At 45.6% G+C, this 22,543-nt stretch overlaps 1 protein-coding gene across 1 annotated transcript in view; it reads left to right on the top strand.

Annotated features, from left to right (window-relative positions):
* The first annotated feature begins 1,056 nt into the window (after positions 1 to 1,056).
* The window catches only part of LRIG1 (leucine rich repeats and immunoglobulin like domains 1), a 120,365-nt gene continuing 98,878 nt past the window's right edge, over positions 1,057 to 22,543 (top strand). Inside the window, exon 1 of the mRNA XM_007192641.2 lies at positions 1,057 to 1,296. Within this exon, the coding sequence (XP_007192703.2) occupies positions 1,067 to 1,296 (230 nt within the window). The 5' untranslated portion in view covers positions 1,057 to 1,066. The remainder of the gene's footprint in view (positions 1,297 to 22,543) is intronic.

The following is a 22,543-nucleotide window of genomic DNA, read 5'->3' on the forward strand; positions in this document are numbered from 1 at the left end:
GGCCAGACCGCTCCAAAGCGGGGGCGTTACCCTCTTTACCAACGTTCTCTCCTCCCCTAAACGCAGAGGGCATACCTTTATTCCTCCTCTCCCCCGTGCGCATCCCCCTTCTCCATCATCAGTCAGCACGTCCCCTTTAAGAGCCGGAGGCCGTCTCTCCCTTTCTCCTCCCAGTCCCCCGCCCTTCACACCTTGGGTGGGAAAAGAGAGTGGGGCGGGGTGGCCCGAGAGGCGGGAGGGGCGGGATCATGGCGAGAGCTCCAATGGGCGTCCAAGCTGGCCGCCGTGGACCCCGGCAGCCAATGAGCAGCAGGCGGGGGCGGGGCGGGGCACTGTTGCAAAGCCTCCAACGTGGGCCGGCTGGAGGCCGCGGGGCAAGAAGCCCAGGGGGTGTGCGAGGGCTAGCGGCGGGGGGCGGGGCCTCGGGGATCGGCCGGGGCTGGGCCCCGGGGAGGCGAGCGGCTAGCGGCTGATTGTTCGGCTGCGAAGTGTGCGGGGTTCTCGCAGAGCGGAGGAGCCGTGCGGAGCCCGGAACTGCGTGCGCGCGCTCTGCTTTCGGCGCTGGGACAGCGAGGCGCACCGGGCCCTTGGAGCAGTGCGGGGTTGGCCGCGCCGTCCAGCCCGGAGTCTGCAGCTGGACGCTCGTAGCGGCGAGGAAGATGCCCACGGGCGCAGAGCTCCGGCTGCGAGCCTGAGCGCCTTCCTCTCAGCGGCGGCGGCACTTGGCGTGCACGGGGACTCCGAAGCCCGGCCAGGAGCGCGGTGGGAGAACGAGGAGCGCCGGCCAAGCACCCTTTGCCCGGATCCGTGGGGTTCGCAGCGGGCACGGGCGGGTCGGCCCGGATGGGCGCGGGGTTCGCGGCCCCCTCCGGGCGCTGCGGAGCGGCTCGGGCACCGGGGGCCCGTTGAACGCCGGAGTCGCCGCCGCGGAGAGAACTTGTGCCGGCGGCCATGTCCCGGCGCGGAGCCTAGTGCCGAGTGGATCCCCCGCTGGCCCGCCCGCGCCTGCGGTCGCCCCGGACCTCGCAGCCCCAGCGCCGGGAGTTCGCAGCGCGCTCCAGACAAGATGGCGCGGCCGGTCCGGGGAGCGCTCGGGGCCCCGCGCCGCTCGCCTTGTCTTCTTCTCCACTGGCTGCTGCTGCTGCTGGTGCTGCTTCGGCTGGAGCCCGCATCGGCCGCGGCCGGCCCGCGGGCGCCCTGCGCTGCCGCCTGCACTTGCACTGGGGACTCGCTGGACTGCGGCGGGCGCGGGCTGGCGGCGCTGCCCGGGGACCTGCCCGCCTGGACGCGGAGTCTGTGAGTGCCGCCCTTTCCGTCCTCCCCGCGCCCCGGGACGCTGTCACTTGGGGACGGGGCGGCAGGGATGTTTCCCCGGGAAGGGGGTGCGGATTGAGTTGCTTCTATGTGAAGTTGAATGAGCTGGAAAACTGTTCGCGTGGGATCGTAGTGGTGGTCCTTGGGGGTCCGGAGGAGAGAGGTCGTGCGTGCGAAGAAGTCGGGATGGGAAAAGCGTGCGTCTCGTGAGGGTCTGGATGTGCGCGAGCGTGGGTCTTGGGGATCTGGAGGAGGAAAAAGTGTCGTGGGGGTCTGGAGGTGAGTGAGCGTGGCTCCTGAAGGCCATCTGGGAGTTGGTGAGTGGGTGGGATTCTGGAGGTAAGAGAATGTGAGTAAAGAGTCAGGAGGTGAGGGTGTTTGTCTGTGGGTGGGGAGTGGGAAACATCTGGAGGGGAGAGAGTGAGGAAGGCAGTCTGGGGGTCCCCGGGTGTTTCTTTTTTTCTCTTCTGTAACCCAACTCTCTGTTGTCTGAGCTGCGTGGCCGTCCAGTGGGTAATGAATGAAGGTGACTTTTGCCTCCAGTCTTCCATTTACATTATTTATTAGTGAGAGTGTGGGTAGTCACCACTTCATCTCCCTGGGACCTTGGTGGCCTGACTTGGCTCAGGCCCGGGGCAGAAGGCAGTCTTCCCTGGAGGACCCCCTGAGTTACCGGGCTTTGAGAGTTCCTGGAGATCTGTGACTGCTGGAAGTTGGTCCTTTTCCACCTGGTTGGCATTTTAGGGAACTGTGTTCCAGACCTTTCCTGTCTGTTCCCTAGGGGACCCATTGGGCTTGACGATCCAGTGGAGTGGGGCCCATCCTCTAGCATTTCTCCTCTATAAATGGTGCAAATTAGTTTTGGAGTAGTGCTACTTTGGAAGAGGGTGCCAGACTCTGGGTTGATTTAAGCAGAGTGTGTTTTACCCGCAAGAGGCTCTTTTCTGTGCTGTCCGGATTTTGGCCTATCTGGACTTGGTGGGACACTTCTTACAGGAGGTTTGGCAGGAAAACAACAACAACACCACATTAGACTTCTGTAAACATGGTAGAATGTCATAGGCTTTAAAAATTTCTGACCAATCTAGTCCATGAGTCAAAATGCTGTCCAGTTATCAGTAATTAACATCTCTGCAGAACTGTTAGTACCTTCCAGAAGAGGCCTAGCTTGAATAGTTCTGCTTTTCAGTTAAATAATTGGACATCTTTCCTAGAACATAGAGGAGGCACAGTAGTAACCTCAGGCGGGACATTCACTGTTCAAAAAAGAGAAAGAAAACTGGTGACACCGGTTTTAACCAACACCTGTGGCTTGATCTAAGAACATGTGGTCTGGGAATCTGGTTGCCGTGAAGGGAAAGAAGGGAAGTTAATTCCTTTCAGACGTGAAGATCCTGTACCTTTGAGAGCGGGGCACAGATCTTTAACTTGGACCACGCTGCACGTGGATCACTAGTGATCAGTCCTACAGAGTTCTGAAACTGGACCCTTATGTGTAGGATTTCTCTTCAGTATTCTGCTGTGTCTTTGGAATCCCCTTAGGGAAAACCAGTGATCAAGGTGTGGGTTTTAACACAGGTGGTGGCTGTGTAAGGTAGTGGGAGATAGAGCCCAGCGTTGTCATTAGGTAGTATTGTATTTAGTTGTGGTAGTCGTGGGTATTGTGGGTTTTCCTTTACATACTCTTAGTTTTTTAAAAAGTTAAATAATGTGGGTGGAATCAGACTAACATCTTAGGTGTTCACCTGTTGGAAGACTGACTCCCAATGCCAGGTGTCAGTGGCATCGTGGGGAAGGCACTTAGTTCAGAAGTGGTGGCTTCCTGGAGAGGACAGGGTGTCCTCTGTTTTCACTTTCCTATGGCCACAAGATCTACTTTGCCTTGCCCTTTAATTTCTGGAGCAAAACTACTGGTTGTTTGGGGGCCTTTCTGTCTGCCTAAGGAGTGACATTTCACAAGTCATAAATACCTTTAAAATTGCAGTCTTTTCTCTTTTCCTCACACAGTTGATGATTAGTAAATACCAAACTGGCTGTTTTGAGCTTCAGTTAGACTTGATTATACTGATGATGGTGTTAACTGATTCGATTTTAAGATGTGAGTAGTATGGCTTCTGGTTAGTATATGGCAGTGTGGTATTCAGTACAGAATGTATAACCTTTGAAAAATGTTTGTGAAGGGTTTTTTTCTGATTAAAGAAAAAGCAAGCAAATGTGCTTTTATTTTTCCCTAGACTTCAGATTTCTCCATTTAAGTCATTAGTCTTATTCTAAATTTTGCATCAAGATATTTATATCTTTTATATTCTTGGCTATGATTCAGTAAGACTTTAGGGGAGAAAGTCTCTGTCTATAATATAATAAAATCTTATAGTTTCACCAAGTTTACACCCTCTGAGTCCACTGTGTCTAGAAAATGCTTTGAGCTAGTTTATAACCCCATGAACTAGATTTACTGCAGCTAGTTCAAACAATTTCAGGCTGTGCGTTTGAGATAGAATGGGACCTGTGGCTTTATGGAATTTTTTTTATTTTTTTATTTTTTTTGCTTTTGTAAACAGTGCATCTAATTTTGGAGTTGCTCCTAAGCCCCGCATAAGGAAAGTTAAACTCTTTAATAGTGGATGTAAATGCAGTTTGAATAGCAGAACTGGAATGGCACTGGGAGAAAGGAAAATATGTTCATTCCCAGGGCCTGAGGATAACTTATTCAGCACAGTAACTTATAGTTGTAGTAGCTGAGCCATTACTTGAGTTTGCCTCCCATTACGTAGGTGCGATTGGCCTTGTCCAACCAGCACATTCATAAATAGCTCCCAGCACTGCCACTCCCTATTCCAACTTCCCAGAGCCTTAGAAGAAGTTGAACTTCTTAGAACTCAGATGTTTGCTTTCTTTGAAATTGTTTTGGAGAGCGTGGCTTCAGAAGCTGTTTAAGATGCGTTAAACACAATTTACCTTAGACTCTTGTCTGTGGCATGAAGTTGAGCACAGTATTGCTTGCTTACAGGGTCTGGCAGCTCAATGATGACCTAATGGGATTGTGATAGGAAGGCAGGCAGGCCCTGAAGGAGGAACAAATGATTCTCGTCCTCAGTGTGGAGGGAAGATGACATGGCATTCGGAAGCAAGGACATCCCTTAAAGGTCACCAAGTGTGGTTATTCTGAGTCACATTAAGACAGATGTATTGATTTGGGTCTCTTTGTATTTTGTCTCCCTTCGTGTTTGCAGTACCGAACCTGGGTTACTTAATCGAACCTCTGTTGGTTTGGGCACCAAAGTGGTGCTTATGATTACATTAGAAAATAAACACAGGCCCTGTGGTGGTTGCCATTGTAGTTGGGAAGCAAAGAGGGCCTTTGTCTTTCAAATTTTACAGCTGTGCTGGAAGGCCCAGGTGTTCGGGGTGTTGTGAATTAAGGGTTTGGAAAATACTTTCCATCCTGTTTATGCAAATTAGATTTAAAGTGCAGATGACCAAATTGTTCCAGAACCTAAGCTGAGATTCTTGTGTGTGTGTGTGTGTGTTTTGTTTTTTTTTTAAGAAGTAGATTCTTGTCTGGATTACCCTGAGGTCTTCCCTTCTGCCCATTTTCCTCTTTGAGTCTCTGTATCACTTAAGAAGAACTCAGCAGACCATGAACATCTTCCGATTGGTGGGGATGGGCAAAGGGTTTTTCTGAATAGGGACCCTTTTGAACACAGGGTAATGGGGAGAGAGAAAATCTGAAAAGTGCAAGTGCTTTTAAAGTTTTGGGCAGCTTTAGTCTGAGCTCAGAGTCCTTTTCTTTGCAACACGTGTCACAAGCCTGGCCTCAATTCCCCTGCGTGATGGAGCACTTATCTGTTAAGAGTTTTCTGACACTTTTTTTGAGTTAAGGGGAAGTCTGGGAAATGAAATTGGTTGCCTTTTTGAGGGACAGGATTTAAGTCCCTCTGATATGAAATTATGGCCATAAAATCTAATTTTTGAGGACTGTGAAATTAGGAAGTGCCCGGAGACCCCCAGGGCCCAATACAGATGAACTGTGTTGGCCCACGGTGCCTCTTGCCTTTTGGGTACGTCAGGGCTGTTCTTGCCCCCGATTTCCAAGGGACTGTGTTAAAAAGAAGCGTGCTTTTCTTTTCCATAATTACACTGGGTCACCAGATTTCCCAACCTTTGGACTTTTGAATGTATTGTCGGCAGTAATTCATCTCCAGAAAGAAGACGATTCTGTGCAGGGTAATGAGAGCTGGTTCCCAGTGGATGTCCGGATGCGCGGGCCCGCCAGCCCTGCTCCAGGGGCCGCAAGTCTCTCTCCCTGCCGTGTTAATGCCTTGGCCTGAGTTCCCCACGCAGCCTTCCCTGAGCACGTTGGGATGGCCTCTGGCTGACCTTTCTCTCCCTCAAACACCACGCTCACAATGAAAGGGCCTCTCCCCCATTCTGCAGAGGTGTCTCCCTGGTGCAAAGGCTTTTCAGCATCTTCTCTTTCAGACTGGACAGGAATGCGAGAGAGCTACTAGGGTTTTGTGTGACTTAACAATGCCCCCGGCCCAGTTCTGTGCACCTGCTGTAGCCCCGAAGGTCTGTTATCCGGGGAAGGAGGTTGTTTAAAATAGCCATTGGTTATTTTAAAAGTGACACCAGAGAGGGAGATCTGGGAAACGGATTCGTAGAATTAAAAGTCGCTATAAGCAATCAAGGATGTTCGTGGTACCAAGGTCGTTGGCTTAAAACTCAAAGGGATTCCTCTGACTTACCCCATAAGTTGAAAGACTTCAAGTTTCATGAGCAAGCCTGATTTTCAAGGACTTGTGAATGAGTTTGGTGATATTAACTCATTTTGGGGACCTTCCCCGCTCCTCAGCAACTGCAACTTGAAACTCTGGGGGTCTTTTAGAGCTGGGCTCTGGGCTGTGTTAATATTCAGAGCTGTTTACAATGGATGCAGTTTCAAAGGCTGAAGGCATTGTCTTGAGACAGGAGGGAGGAGAGGTGGGAGGAAAATTCCCAGGCAGAGGAGGGGAAGTATCTAAAAATCCCCAATGTTCCCTGGCCGGTGGTGAATTTAGGAACCGTTAGCGGTGCTTTTTAATGACTTAAGCATGGCGTTGAACCTGTGGGTCCATTCCATCTACCTCCTGGCTTCAGTTCATGGTGTCTGTCAGTAATGTGGTTGTCTTCTGCTTTTGTTTCACATTAAAGTGTGGGAATCCGTCAGAAACTCAGATCTGTTTTTATGTCCCCACGGGAAGAAGTAGGACTTTGAAGACCAGAGGTTAAAATTTTCACAATAGTTAACCCTCTTGGAGTTATTTTTTCTGTGTAACTGCAGGGTTTAGAATAGTAGTCCAGACTTACCTAATAATTGGCCAATTATAGGACTAAGGCTGAGAAATTTTCTACTGAAGAACTTGATAGACCATTGTTGCCATGAAGCAAAATTAATAGTTAAATCAGGATTACAGAAAAAAATGAATATTGTGATTTGTCTGTGATCTAATTGAAAGTTGCCAATTTGTACCCTGGTTTTGGTCTTTTATGGGTTTTTTTTTTTGGTGGGAGCATGCTTATGAATTTTTCTTATCCAAAGGCTTTGTGCTTTATACATTTCTATACTAGTATGTTTATATAATTTAATACTTTACGTGTGGTTTCAATATAAGTACTTTACGCATAATCTTCTGAAACGCAAGCTATAAACCCAGTCTGCTTATAGAAGTCGCTCTGCTTTTTTAAAAAGCTGCTTCCCTATTTCCCTGGGTTTCGTGCTTTTCATGTCCTGCCTTCAGGTGTTCTCTCTGTCCGCTGGGTGGGCATTTGATGCCCGATTGTACCCTGTGTCTTGGATTGGGTTATTGATGGGGAAAAGAGCCGGTGAGGGCAGAGCTTTCCTTCAGTCTTACTCTGTTAATTATTTGGATGCCTCATCCCTGCTGATCACACCCGGTGCTCACCATTCACTAGGGAATAGTGATGAAGAGATCGGAAATTATTTCTAGGGTCCATTCCTGGCTCCACCACCCTACAGCTGTGTGTGTGATTTGTGGCGAACCTCTTCCCTTTGTTTCTAAAAAGGGGATCATAATATTCTATCTTAAGCTGCTGTGAAGACTAAGTTAGATGACACATGTATTCAGCCCAGTCCAGTGTGAATCAGTCACCTCAGGCTAAGGCCCCAGTAACTCACGTTTTGCATCCTCTCATGGCAAGTCTCTCCAAGTCAGAGTTCTTGGTGACAGAGGCTTCCTGGGAAAAGTTTACTTTTCTGATAATGAAGATCTCTCCTGGCGTAAGCAGGTGGCAGGGCTCACAACCCAAACAGCCTTCTGCCGTGAAGTTTTTGGTGGTATGTATAGAGTGAAACTTTACGTGCCCTTGGGAAGCTCAGACAAATTCAGGGGGGGAAGCTATGAACAGTTGCAAAAAATTATATGAATTATGCAATTAGCAAAAATGATTGAGGTGGTTTATAAATGTATTCCAGTTGTGCAAATACTTCTGTCTACTGAACATTACCATTCTGGGAGGTGGGGTATGGGAAGGAGGCTGAGAAGTGAGAGGCCCTTAAACTAATAATTTTATCCCATTATTTCCCAGGGTTTCATTGAAACTGAGCCCTATGAGATGCTCGGTCAATTGCTTGGAAACATGCAGATGTGCTCTTCCAATCAAGGGTTAGGTTGCAGGCTGGGTCCGGCTGAATCCTGCACTGTACCCACTTCTCTTTGGAAATGTTTGAGGGAGGAGGTGTGAGGGGAGATGATTGTGGGGTTGTGTGTGGAAAGCTGGAGAGCTCTGACATTTTTCGTTTGTTTTGGTTTGTTTGCCATTGTACAGTAACTTTGTAGGGGACACGGGCAGTGAGCACAGGGTCATCTGAGGAATCTGGCAAGGATGCCACCTGAAAAGCCGTTTGCTTTTGCTCATGCACCTGTACCTGCATCCCTTCCCCCGTGAATGGCCATGATTCACAGCCTTGCCCACATGAACGGCTACGATTGTTTGTGTCTTTATTACTATTTAATCTAGCATAACCGGTAAAGCCCATTGTGTGAACAACCAATCCGTTCATCTCTGCAAGTCCTAATACATCTTGGTTTCCTTATGAACCAGGATGCAGGTTCCAATCACTGCTTGTTCAGTTTATTTTGGCAAAAGGTGGCATTCAGAGAGTTTAAAGAAAGCATGGCCTGTCTCTTTTTAAGCACTTTGCATTGATTATTCTTTAAACTTTTATGGTGCCCAGGTCTCTAATCTTTTATGATCTGCAAATATTTTTTTTTCTCAAGTTGTCTTATTATTAGGAAGAAAATGAATGGAATGGGTGAGGGTCTGCCCTGCAGTAGAGTTGCTTAAATGCTAAGAAACAAGATAATGGAGGGATTTTTTTTTTTGCTGATTAAAAACAAATCACACAACTTCATCTTCTAAGACTCCTTTATACAGCATTTAGCAAGTGTCCCCCTCCCCCACCTCCACTTCCTGTCCTTTGCTCCTTCCACCAGTTTATAATTTGCCATTCAAGTAATGTGGCGCTTATCTTGGTCAGGGCATACATTGCACTGATAAATTCTTTCTCGCTGGATTACCTACTTGATGATAGCCTGTTAGATACAATGAGAAGAATTGAGCACTTTAGAACTGGAGAATGGATAATCTCACTTTAGTTCCAAATTTTGTAGTGGCCTTGCTCTTTGTTTGAAAGCATTTGTACCCCCAGCAGTGGCACTTTGGGCTGGATGAAAAGACATTGACACACGGGGCTCTGCCTGGGGAGTGACAGCTACTCACTGACTGGCAGTCCCCATCCCCTCCGCATCCCCTCCCCCCCACCCCCATCTCCCCCTCCCCCATCTCCCCCTCCCCAACCCCCTCCCCCATCTCCCCCATCTCCCCCTCCCCAACCCCCTCCCCCATCTCCCCCATCTCCCCCTCCCCAACCCCCTCCCCCATCTCCCCCTCCCCCATCTCCCCCTCCCCCATCTCCCCCTCCCCCATCTCCCCCTCCCCATCTCCCCCTCCCCCTCCCCCCCTCATCTCCCCTCCCCCCTCATCTCCCCCCTCATTATTTATTTTTGGCTGCGTTGGGTCTTCTCTTGCTGCACCTGGGTTTTCTCTAATTGTGGCAAGCCAGGGCTGCTCTTCTTTGTGGTGTGCGGGCTTCTCATTTCAGTGGCTTCTCTTTGTTGCAGAGCACGGGCTGTAGGTGCACGGGCTCAGTAGTTGTTGCTCCCGACACGTGGGGTCTTCCCAGACCAGGGCTCGAACCCGTGTCCCTTGCATTGGCAGGCGGGTTATTAACCACTGCGCCACCAGGGAAGTCCCACAGCTTCTCTTTCTAGTGAGGGGAAGATCTGAAAAGTCTGATTTAAAAAAAAAAAAAATTCTGAATTAAGGGAACATTAGATATGCAGCCAAGAACTTAAAAAACTAAGTCACTTCTGTTGGTATAGGGTGTTTTTTCTTAGCTTTTTATTAGGGAGATTACAGGCATCTACACAAGTCGACAGAATAATGTAATGAACTTTATGTACCATCCCCCAGCCTCAACAAATAGCAGCTTATGGCTCCTGTTTTTTTTTTTTTTAATTTTTTATAAAATTTTTAAAGGTTACTTTTCATTTACAGTTATTGTGAAATATTGGCTATAATCCCTGAGTTGTACAATACATCCTTGAGCCTATCTTGTACCCAGTAGTTTGTACCTCTCATTCCCCACCCCTATATTGCCCCCCACAACTGGTAACCACTAGTTTGTTCTCTGAGTCTGCTTCTTTTTTGTTATATTCATTAGTTTGTTGTATTTTTTGGATTCCACATGTAAGTGATATTATACAGTATTTGTTTTTCTCTGTCTGACTTACTTCACTGAGCATAATGCCCTCCAAGTCCATCCACGTTGCTGCAAATGGCAAAATTCATTCTTTTTTGTTGCTGAATAGTATTCCATTGTGTGTGTGTGTGTGTGTCTATATATGTGTGTGTGTGTGCATATGTATATATATCACATCTTCTTTATCCATTCATCTATTGATGGGCACTTAGGTTGTTTCCATATGTTGGCAGTTGTAAGTAATACTGCTATGAACATTGGGGTGCATGTATCTTTTTGAATTAGTCTTTTTTTTTCGGATATATACCCAGGAGTGGGGTTGCTGGGTCGTATGGTAATTCTGTTCTTAGTTTTTTGAGGAGCCTACATACTGTTTTCCACAGTGGCTGCACCAATTTACATTCCCACCAACAGTGTACCAGGGTTCCCTTTTCTCCACATCCTCTCCAGCTTTTTTTATTTGTGTTGTTTTTGATGATAATGGCTCCTCTTGTTTGAGCTATGCCTTAATACACTTGTCCCCTTCCATTTGGAAACAGATCCAAGCATATCACTTCATCTGTAAATGTATAGGTTTTTAAAAATTAAGATATAAGTATTTTTTGAGAAAATTTAAATTTCATTTCATTCACTTTGGGGTGGTTTAAAGAAATGTGAACTTGAACAGCCTCGGGGAAAAAAAATCAGCATTTATTTTGAGTCTGTTTTTTCCAAAGGGAATTGTGGTAAGCTATACATTTAAAGAATGTTTATTGAGTGCATACTGTGTACACTCTTAATTTATATGTTCTCAGAATACAGTTTTTCTCTCTCTCGTGGGAGGTGCTTAGAAAGTTCTTTTGTCCTAGAGTCCTTTGCCAGAAATGTGTAATTCTGAGGAACTCTCGTCTCTCCCCATGTAGCTCTTAATTGGGCGGTTTCTACTATGCTATTAATTGTTGATTAGAATCCTTTAGTGAACAAACATAATTCGGAATGGGTCATTTAAAAAGTGATATTTCAGATATTGTTGGTTAATAGAGGGGTAATTAGCCATTGGTTGTAGTTAAGTCATGAGCCTGAATTGAGTTAACTATTGTTTACTTTGTGAGGCCTGACCCTCCAGCTGTGTCTACTTGAGGCTGCTTTAAATAGAGTTAGAGGCACCCTGGAAGAAAATCCCCCCAAAGCAAAGAACTACAGTCCTGGAACCCTCTGTGCTTGACTTAAACTTCACACAGGTTTGAAAATGCTTTTTCTTCAAGTAGCTGCAGAATGCTTTGGTTTTGTTTTGTCAAAGTCCATAGTTTAATTTCTCTCACAGCCTGTTACTTTGTTGGTTAGGAGAGCCTTTTAGGACAGATTTCCTGCTGGTTGCAGCTTAATTAGGAATCCGAATGGGAGTTACATAGTCCCTCACTTTATCAAAGTCTGTGGAATGATTTCCATATTCTGTTTCTGAAAATCTAATTCTGTGTAGATTATGTAGTGTTCGTTGGTTTTAAACGCTGTCCAACACGGTCAGGTTAATAAACTCATGGTTGTATTAAGCTTTATTAAATTGATATCATATTTGATTAGTTACCATCTTACAGTGGATACTGTGTTTAGGGAAGTGGAAACACAGTCCAAAGGGTTTAAGAAAGATTTAACAGGGGAGGAGGTGCAGGGTGGGGGGGTACTTAGAATTGAGGAATTCTGACTGAGTTTAATTTCTGTTTTGTAAATTAGGAGAAATTCATTCTTTCATCTGATTTCAGCAGTGTGGTACCTTGGTCCAGCAACATGCATCTTGCTTATATTTTAATTTTTTTTTTCTTTTTTAATTAAAAACATTTTTTTCCCTTTGATTTCCTCCCTCCACCTGGGCTGGTGTGAGTTTCTGGCACACAAGCTCCCAGTGCTTGCAAAACTTATAAACAGCCAGAAGAGCTTGTTGCTTCCAGGAAGTTGGTTGTTGATCCAGCAACGTGATGGATGCAGAAGCTACAGCTCAAATGGGATGGGGTTTCCTTTCGTCTTGGGAGGAGAGGAGATCCAGAAAGCGATCTGAAATGTTTTATAGCTCTTGAGGTCTGCCTCATCCCAAATTCCTTTGAATGTTTTCTCAGATTTGGTGTCTGTGTGGGACTCTTGGCCACAGTGGTTTGGCCTCATCGATGGTTGTGTTTTGTCCAAGAGAAAAATCTTCTATGGAGCTTTTTGGATTCTTTCACAAGTTCATTTGAAACAGTACTGTGAATTGATTAAATTATATTACATTCCAGACTGTCCTAAAATAAAGACTGGCTGAACTCAAATATTATTTTTTTTGTGGGGGGCTGTCTAGGGAACTTTATTATATGTGAAATCTTGGAGCCCAGTGTATCTTTCTGGGCAGAAATGAGCCCACATTTTCATTAAGCTTCTTAAAGGGGTTCTTGACCAAAGAGGGATTAAAAATTATTCACCTAAAAGGAAAAAAAATGGTTGTCTTAAAGCTGTGAAGGCAGGAATGTGGATGGATGGAAAAGAGCCCATGGCTGGGTGTCAGGAGACTTTGGGGTTTTGTCCCAGCTCTGCCCCTGATTGGCGGTGTGACCTTGAGCTGATCAGTTAATTTCCTTTCTGTAAAGGGGATGTATGACTTCTACATACGTACAGGTATATGAGTCTATCCGAATTGAAACAAAGAAGGAATAAACTGACTACTCATTGGATGGTAAGAATCAGTCAATTGATCTGTGTGTCTAGGATACTTACTTAAAAATCACCTTTGTGTATTTGGTGCTTCTGAATGGAATCCTCAGATGGATGACCTGGGCAGCAAAGGGAAATGTGGTGTGCTTGGGGGACTCTCAGTGAGGGAGTTAATGAAGGGGGCAAATACTCCATCACATTTCTTTCTTTGATCATTGTCTCTTTTTCCCTCTGGCCTGAAGAAGACTATGGAAGCTGGTGCAGACCCACTTCAGATCTTCAATTTAGCTTGTTAAGATCTTAGGTCACAAAAGGCAAATAAATTAAGGGCCTGTTTTTTCAAGAGTCACTTATCTCTGCCTTTCTTAGGGCCACTGCAGGCAGCATCTCTCTCAAGTGGGCCTTCATTGCGTAGTTCTGACGAGTGAAGTTGTAGGTGGTGTTGATAAGCTGCCTGAAATGAGTAGATGAGCCACCTATAGCCGATTCACTAGTAATCGCCTGAGGAAGGGCAGCTACACACCACCTCATCAGTCCTCTCTGAGCTGGCTCGCCATTGGCAACATGCAGGGAACGTGGTGCATATCAGCGTAGCTTTTAACCCTTTTACCAGGGAGCTCTTTTGAGGTTGCCATTCAAGGTGGAAACTCAACAGCTTAATATGTACAGTCAGGGGCTTGAGTTCTCCAATTTTGAAGTCTTTCTCGTACTCTTTTTTTGGTCAAGTTCATACCAAGTTACCCATCTGCCTGGGTCTTCATTGGTTCCCTCTTGGTCAAACACTGGTCTTGATAATCGTGATCCCTGTCATAATTGGACTCCTTAGAAGACTTTGTCATGCCGAGCCTGGGAGCTTTTATTTTCTGTGTCTTGAATATCCACCTTTCTTCCACGTGGAGTTTGTTTGTGCCTTCAGTGGAAACTCTTGGGCTTTTCTTTCCCTTCCGCTCATTCTTTGTCATGTACACTTTCGTAAGGTGGAACCTTTGGATTTTTCTCTCTTTTTTTCTTTAGAACTAGTTCTTGGAATCTGGAACCTTGTTTGGGGCTACAGCTAAAATGCAATGAAGTTGAAGGCACAATTAGTGGTTTAGAACTTCTTGACAGGAAGTTTAACAAGAGTTAGGGACTACTTTAGGACTAAAGGAAATGGTCCAAAGAACTAGACTTTCATTTTTTTAATATTTTCCCTTTTAAGACCTAAAGGTGGCCTTTGCCCATGTGCTTTCTGAGATCAAAATAGGCCAAATAGCCCTCCCACTCTTCCACAAGCTTCTTTTGTCAACATTAGACACTCTCTCTGTTGTTCGCTTGACCTTGTTCCGGTGGATTTATTATTTATATCTTGTCCTCTCCCAGAGGAAAGAGTCTCTCTGGTTAGGTAAGTTTTCACACATCCCTGTCTCTTTTTCTCCACTTAGACTTGAAAGCAGCAGGATTGTTCACTTTCATGTACCCAGGAATCCTTGATAATTATTTGTTTGTTGCCCGATAGCTCTCCTTCTTGGGGCTTGGTGCACCTTTTTTCTGGGCAGAAAGGATCCCATGTTTTCATTGTGTCTGAAAAGGGTTCTGTAATTTACCCTCCAAGTGTGATTACTCCTAATTGACCTGTGCTGAGGACTTAACAAAAGTGTTTTTGGAGTTTAGATATAAGGAGTAAAAGGCCATTTTCTTTGGGCTGAAGATCTGTTTTCCCATGAAGAGCCAGCTGATGGGTAAAGGGATAAATTCAGGAGCTTTCTTCAACCATGGTACTTCCTGTAGCGGAGACCTTCAGGGAGAACGCATAGCTTGTGTTTTGTCTGAATTTATATGTTGAAGAGCACTTTTGGAGAGAATATTTGACCTAAAACAAAAATTATGGATGGGCCTCCCTTCCTTTACCCTTTATCCTTATTTTCTACTCTCTGCTTGAGAACCACTTCAAAGAATCAGATGTGTTGGTGCCAGACGCCATGCAGTTATTGTTAAAAGAATTTGGAAATATAATTGAAAACAAACTTTGTTGAGCAGAGCAGATCTAGGCGAGTTCTTACTTTGAGGGAGAAGGGAATTCCAAGTTTTTGCTCTATTTGGAGCTGATGTCTCTGAACACTTGTTCTGCGAGATGAATCATCTGTGAATTCTACATCTGGGAGTTATATATTGGGAAATGGCATTCTTTTTAAATGTAGAAGAAACACAAAAGCTTAAAGTTACATTGTAGTTGGAAAATTCTAGTCAGAGTTTTAAAAAATGAGCATTGAGGTGAAATTGGCAGAATGATTGGACATGAGCTTGTGATCCCTGAAATAGACATGTCCATATTTGGAAAGCAATATGACGGCCACACTTATTTACTGGGACCCCTCCCTTTGTTTTGAGACAGATGACATTTAAAAAAAGTTTTATAAACATCAACTTATCAGATTCATTAGTTAAGGCAAATGTGACATGAGACTCTGAATTTATTTTAGCATTTGTCTTGAACTTTTTAAGTTTAAGCCGTGTTAACCCATGAAAAGGCCAAAACAGTGCAGCATTTCAGGATCTAGTGGGGAAGATAATACTGTGTTCCTGTCCTCTACAAAGCCCCCGTCATGTCACATGTGTGATGAGGGGGGTGTTGGTAGTGGAGATGAGCCAGCCATGCTTTTAGGTGGCACACTGGTAGCAGTGGTGGTGCTTGTGTCTACCGTCCTGGGTGACGTTGGGCAGTTTACTTAGCTTCCCTCTGACTCAGTTCCCTCTTATGTTAAATGAGGATAATCTTAGTGCCCACCTCACTAAACTTGTTATGAGGACAAAATTGAAATAATTTATAATTGTTGGAAGGGGGCCCAACGCATAGCAGTAAGTTTGCATTTTTGCATCAGGACACATGGACATGCACTCATTTAATTGTCATCCTAACTCTGTGAAATATCTTATGTCTTTGTTATGCACGAGGCCCAGACTGGTTGAATAACCTGCCCAGAGTCTAGCACCTTGCCAGAGTTAGAACCCACACCCGACTCTACATAACGGTATTTAGAAAGAATACAGTAAGACTGGCGTTGTCTGCTTTCTTGTGTTTCTCTTGCCTCCCTTTCAAGTTTCTGAATTCCTTGAGGCCTGTGATTGGCCCTTCACCTCCTTGGTGGCCTGAAGCACCTAACACTTAGTCCTGTGGACGGTGCTCCGTAAATGGTGTCTGGAGCGTGATCTGGCAGAGCACGTGTCTTCGTTGGCAGGCTGGCGTGTCAGCGTTCATTTCTGGTGTGCCCCTTTGGTGCAGGGGGTGGCAGCCTGCGCGTATGTCTCGCCATCTGTTGTTTATTGTTTCTGCGAGGTTGTGGTTTGTGTTCCTGTTCCATGTTTCTTTGGTTTCTGGAGCAACTGCGAATATTATATGCCCGGGGATCAAAAAAAAGTAAACTATTTATAAACAGTAAAGTATCCTTGGGTTTGGAAAGTGTTTTTCTCAAATGCGTGTGTATTTGGTGGCTTTATTATAATCCCACTGATGTATCGGCAGACAATTTGCAGATCGAGGCACATTTAAAAGATGGGCGAGTCCTAGGCTGGCCTTGTGTAACCGGCTTACAAACAGCCTTGGTAATAAGGCCCTGGTGTTAACACTGACCTGAGTGGTGTATTTTTAACTCAAGAACATATAAACAGTTAGGCCAGCCAATGGAGTGTGTACTCTGCCTGAGATCCTTGGTGTGCCTTGGGCTCTGCGGCCCTGTGAGCTGAATGTGGTCCTGGGAGACTGCCGTGGCCATCAGTGACCCACTGCCTGCGGCACCCCCCCCCCTTCATTTTAAGAAAGGACTACAGCAAAGATGGAAAGAAGGTGATTTGGTGGATAAATTTTATGTTCAGTTTTCTTCTGTAATCTTTGTGTCGTGCAGACTTTACGGGAAGTAGAGAAGTTTTTACTCACATCTCTCCTGTTCCACCCCCTCCAGCCATGGGGATCTTGGCAGGAGTCACACACTGGAACGTAACAACTCCCATTGCCTAACTGCCCTGGCCGTCCACCTGCCTCTCCAGCTTCATCGATCCTTCCTACCTGGTTCCGTGTGCACCGGCCACCACTTGGGACTTTTTCCAGGCTCTTGGAATACTGCACGGGTCACGTGTCCCTTACATCCTGTTCCCTCCGCCTGGAGGAGCGTTCTTCCCTCTCTGCCTTGCAAACTCCCGCTCATCCCCCTTAAATGTCTCTTCTCCTGGAGACCATTGCTGACCTTCCCTCTGGGTTAGATTCCTGCCTCAGGGACCCTGCGGTACTTCATACAGAAGTTCCATGTCCTGATTTGATTAATATCTCACTCCCCCATTAGACTGTGTCAACGCCCTGGAAGCAGGGACTGGCTTTGGTTCTGACCCACTGTGGTGCTCCCATAATCTAGCATAAAGCCTGGGACACATTAAATGCTCAGGGCAGATACTGACATAGATGGAGCTGTTGGTATTTGGTCTCTTGGGTGTGGCCAAAAAGTTTGTTCGGTTGATGAACGTGTTGAGTCAAGTTCTTGGTGAAAGTGAAAAATGTGTCTTTTATTTTTACTTAAAACCAGACGAACTTTTTAGCCAACCCAATATGTAGTCCTGAAAGTCCTACAGAAATACCCTTCCCAGACAACTGGGATAATAATTTAACTCTCCCAGGGGCTCAGCTATCTGTCATTTCTATACCTTGTCTGGTTGATAGTTTCCTCCATCCTCCACCAAATATTCGTGTTGAGGAACTTAAAAGAATGGAAAGGAAGGAGAAAGAAATGGCACCCAAGTGGAGAGATGACAAGTACAGGCAGCTTCCATGCCATACGAAGAGCTGACTGTCATTTTAGTCCCTCTGTTGTGGGAAGGTGGCTGTTAAAAGCCCATATCCAAGTACTGTTCCTGAAACCCGTTTTCAGTTTAAGGGCCTTGCCTTCCTTCTTGGTCTCTGGTGTCAGGTGGACCAGGCCTGGCACCTTCCTCTGTGTTGTGTTTGGCAAAGGAGCCCACAGTGCATTTTCCACCTGCCCTCATGGTTTCTTCTCTGCTCTCTTGCTGGCGCCAATGTTTGGAGTCCATTTTTGCTGAGTCGACACCGCAGGGGAGGGTTGCATCTTACCTAGACCGAGGCTGTCTCGGCACCCTTCCCCTGTGGTTATTGTGCTCAGTTTATGCTGAGCCCTGGCCAGGCAGCTGGTTTGGGTTGCCTGGCTCTCCTTTACTTTGCTAAGACCTCTACTTTGACAGAAAGGATGACCAGGCCAGGGTCATTTTTTTTCTCCCTCTTTGCTGGCAGAGAGAAAGGCTGTTCTCCTCGACCAGATGAGTTATAAGAGGGGGCTTTCCTGGTGGCGTAGTGGTTAAGAATCTGCCTGTCAATGCAGGGGACATGGGTTCAAGCCCTGGTCCGGGAAGATCCCACATGCCGTGGAGCAACTAAGCCCACGAGCCACAACTACTGAGCTCGCGTGCCGCAACTACTGAATGAAGCCCACGTGCCTAGAGCCTGTGCTCCGTTACAGGAGAAGCCACTGCAGTGAGAAGCCTGCGTACCGCAACGAAGAGTAGCCCCCGCTGGCTGCAACTAGAGAAAGCCCGTGGGCAGCAGTGAAGACCCAATGCAGCCAAAAATAAATAAATAAATACATACATACATACATACATACATACACACACACACACACTAAGGGCAGGTTACTGTGCCCTCAGTGGTTCAGTCCAAATTAGAGACTTAGGGATTTCCCTGGTGGCACAGTGGTTAAGAATCCGCCTGCCATTGCAGGGTACATGGGTTCGATCCCTGGTCCGGGAAGATCTCACATGCCACGGAGCAACTAAGCCTGTGTGCCACAACTACTGAGCCTGAGCTCTGGATCCCACGAGCCACAACTACTGAGCCCATGTGCCAAAACTACTGAAGCCTGCGTGCCTAGAGCCCGTGCTCTGCAGCAAGAGAAGCCCCCGTTCGCCGCAACTAGAGAAAGACCCCGCGCAGCAACGAAGACCCAACGCAGCCAAAAATAAATAAATAAATTTATTAAAAAAAATAGAAACTTAGAGAGAAGCTTCCAGTGGCTGGAGGCAGTTTGGGCAGATGGATTTCTAAATCTGGCCCCTTTTAGCCTGGACCTCAGGTGTGGGCAGTCCCCCAGAGATGGTAACAGGAGGCAGTGGGAAAGCTGTGTTCTGCCTGTTGCGCTCTGCTTCAGATGTTTATTTTAATGGTGTCAAGGTCTTGGGCTGTGATTCTGTAGGAAGGCCCTTTTGTACCCGGTAAGCTGAGGAGGGTGACTTGATGTTAAAGGGGTTTTGTGCCATTAAACTGCTAGCCTAGTTACCATGCATTTATTTAATTTAATTGACTGATTGATTGATTGGCTGTGCCGCGCAGCTTGCGGGATCTTAGTTCCCTGACCAGGGATTTAACCTGCGCCCTCTGCAGTGAAAGCGCCGAATCCTAACCACCGGACCACCAGGGAATTCCCTGTGAATTTACTTTATTTACTTTTAATTTTCTGGTGACACATGGTAGACACATATATTGCATAAAGAGGAAACTACACAAGAAAAAAGAATAATTGATCTTATTCTCCATTGATAAATATCACTTTGGTGTATACATTTCCAATAATGTCTGTGGTTGAGTAGTATTTCAAGTTATATTTTTTTAAACAAAATTAGGGTTACTATTCACTTGTAATTCTGCTTTTTAAAAAAATTTTTAATCGAGGAATAATTGACGTAACATTATATTAGTTTCAGGTGTACATACGACAGAACGTGTGCTTTTTTTTAAGACTCAGTATCATGAATATTTTCTCCAACTTTAAACATTTAAATAAATATGGTTTAAGTCATAATTAGCCTTCCCTGATATTGTGTATTTAGGCTTTTTCTTAAACTGTGGTAAACATCCTTATACATATATGTTTATACATCTCTTATTTCCTTAGGATGAGTTAAATCTAAGTTGCTCTGGATATGCAAGTTCTTAAGACTTGGCACTGCTGTTCCTAAGAGACCACAGATTTAAGATTTACATGTGAAATTTTGCCTGTTTTCCCTTCACAAACCTGAGATTGCTATCTTTCTCTAACCATACACCAGTTTAATACGTGGAAATGGCATTGGATTACTTTAATCTGTGTTTCTTCGGTTGGCGAGGCTGCAGATCTTTGCCGGTGTTACCCATGGACACTTCCTTTTTTTAAGTTTCCTTCTTTTTCTCAGGCTCTGTTAGCCAAATAAATTCTCTTAGTTCCCTCAACTGTGAACTTTGGGCTCGGACACACATCCATATCCCTAATACTTCGAGATGATGTGTTTCTGAGAGCGTGAAAAGCCTCCCCCGGCCCCAGGCGTAATTGCCTAGAAAACTGCTTCTGTATGGGTGTGTCAATTTCCTATTTCAGTTTTGCGTCTGAACTAGGAAATGTCTGTGTGTTCTTCTTAGATCAGAGTTGATTGTGCGTCCCAGAGGGGGATGTCACAGTGGCTTTGTGGGTCCCCAGAAGTCGCCCCGGCCTGCCACCGTGCCTGCAGAGCCAGCCCGCCTATGCCCAGCCCAACCCACCCCATCTGTGGCCGGCATGCCTGGCACCTCCAGCTGGTAGGAATCAGAGCAGATTAGCGTGGCGGAGAACCCTTCAGGAACAGCTTCCAGCAAATGGAAATTATTTTAAAACAAATTGATGTGGTTTTTCTGTCAAACCTACTTGGAGAATAAACAAGGTTGGACTGTAAGCGGCTTCCCTTCCACAAACGAGCCCGTGTTTAGAATGTGGCTTTCGGCAAAGTAAACATGGTCTCGAAAGTGAGTTGTCCTGGTGTGTGTCTGATTTGAAAAGTAAAAGTAATGCCCTCCCCAGCATCCTTGTAGACCGCCTGATGGCCCTTGGGACGTCCCTTCTCGCTCATCTGTCTTCCTGCCACAAATATCATGACTTCCTGGAAAGGTTTAAAAGGTAAGGAGTAATTTGGTGTTGAAAGGGAAAGAGATGCCAGGTTCACCTCTGTGGTTAAGATCAACATTTTAATCTTACCCCTTTGCCAGGAATATCAAAAACATCTTGTGAAATACGTACCGCTGTATGAGTGTGAGCGCGTGGACACACGTACCCTTTGACCTGGGCATCTTTGAATTGTCTGTGCCTTACAAGGTAGTTCCTCCATCCCAGGGACAATGTCGGCTTTATTCAATTGGCCACAGCCTCCCTAGAAGGCGAAACAATGCTTTTAATGTTCTGATTATATATTAATGAACAACCAGGCCAAGGGACCCTTGCCAAAAAAGCTACAAAGTGAGAAAGCCACCAATATCAGAGTGAACTTTGCACTCTGAAAGTGTGAATGATGTCGGGTGAAAGAAGTTTATTGCATAAGGGGAGCAACTGGAATCTCTTTGATGTTGGTTGGCATCCTGGCCCCATTAGACTTTTGGACTTCCCAGTTAACTGCATGTTTGCTGGCGAGAGCTGGGCTGTGGTGTGGTACCTGCAGTCTAGGGGGACATGTTCTTGACCAGAAGGGACCCAGTACACCTGTGGGGGAAGGTGGGGAGGGCAGGGGATGTGGAGGTGTTGGCCATTTGCATCTGCTTTCAATCAGCGTCAACAAATTTTTAATATAAAACTGAAACGTATAGTCTCACACCCCCCCCCCAACTTTTCCTCTGGAAGGACTTTTCCCGAAATAGCATGCTTTTTTTCTAAAATCTGCCTGCCTAGACCACAGAAAGGGGTCAGATCTTAATCAGTTAGATCTTAATCTAGCTAATTTATTTTCTCCCCATTGTGGTGACATTTCCTCCTGCCTCTGGTTTGTTCTTCATTTTTGAATGGCTGGCCGTCGGGAAAACCCTGCTTTCCACAACCTTATTAAATAATTACTCAAAAAAGAAGAAAAAAATGCTCTTTTGAAATCTTGAGAATTTGTTTTCTGCGGGAGGATAAACTCCAGCTGAGGTTTTCCACTTCTGACAGATTCGTGGGCAGAGCTATGGTCATGAGTGTAGTATAGTTTAGGAAGCAAGAAGGAGTTGATTGGGTGGAAGGGATTTTAGAGGTGGTATCATGCCTTTAGCATCTGAAATGTGGATATTTTGCCTGTTCCCCACTTCATTTATCTCGTAGCACTTAAAGGAAAAGGTTGTTTCTGCATTTGTGTGGTAGAGAAGTAGCTAGGTGGCATTTTCAGTCTGGAATTTTGAAAGCCTGTTAAGGCAGAAGGTTTTGTGTTTTGTTTTTTATAACAGATTCATTGAAATATAATTTAAATATCATAGAAGCCATCCTTTTAAACTGTGTGATTCAGGGTTTTTAGTATATTCACAGAGTTGTACAACCGTCACTACTAATTCTAGCACATCTTCATCACCGAGGGACAAAACCCTATTCCCTTAGCAGCCCCTGCCCACTCTTCCTTCTTCTCAACCCCTGGCAACATCTGCTTTCTGTCCCTCTGGATTTGCCTATTCTGGACACTTCATATAAATGGAATCATATGATAAGTGGCCTTTTGTGTCTGGCTTCTTTCACTTAGCGTAGTGTTTTCAGGGTTCTTCCATGTTGTAGCATGTATCAGCAGTTCTTTCCTTTTTAATGGCTGAATAATATTCCCTTGTATGGATAGACCACACTGGGTTTATCCACTCATAAGTTGATGGACTTTTTGGCTAATGTGAATAATGCTGCTATGAACATCGGTGTACAGCTTCTTGTATGAATGTGTGTTTTCATTTGTCTTGGGGAGATACCTAGGGCTGGAATTGCTGGG

The sequence above is a fragment of the Balaenoptera acutorostrata genome, chromosome 10, assembly GCF_949987535.1.
Source record: "Balaenoptera acutorostrata chromosome 10, mBalAcu1.1, whole genome shotgun sequence".
Lineage (NCBI taxonomy): Eukaryota > Metazoa > Chordata > Mammalia > Artiodactyla > Balaenopteridae > Balaenoptera > Balaenoptera acutorostrata.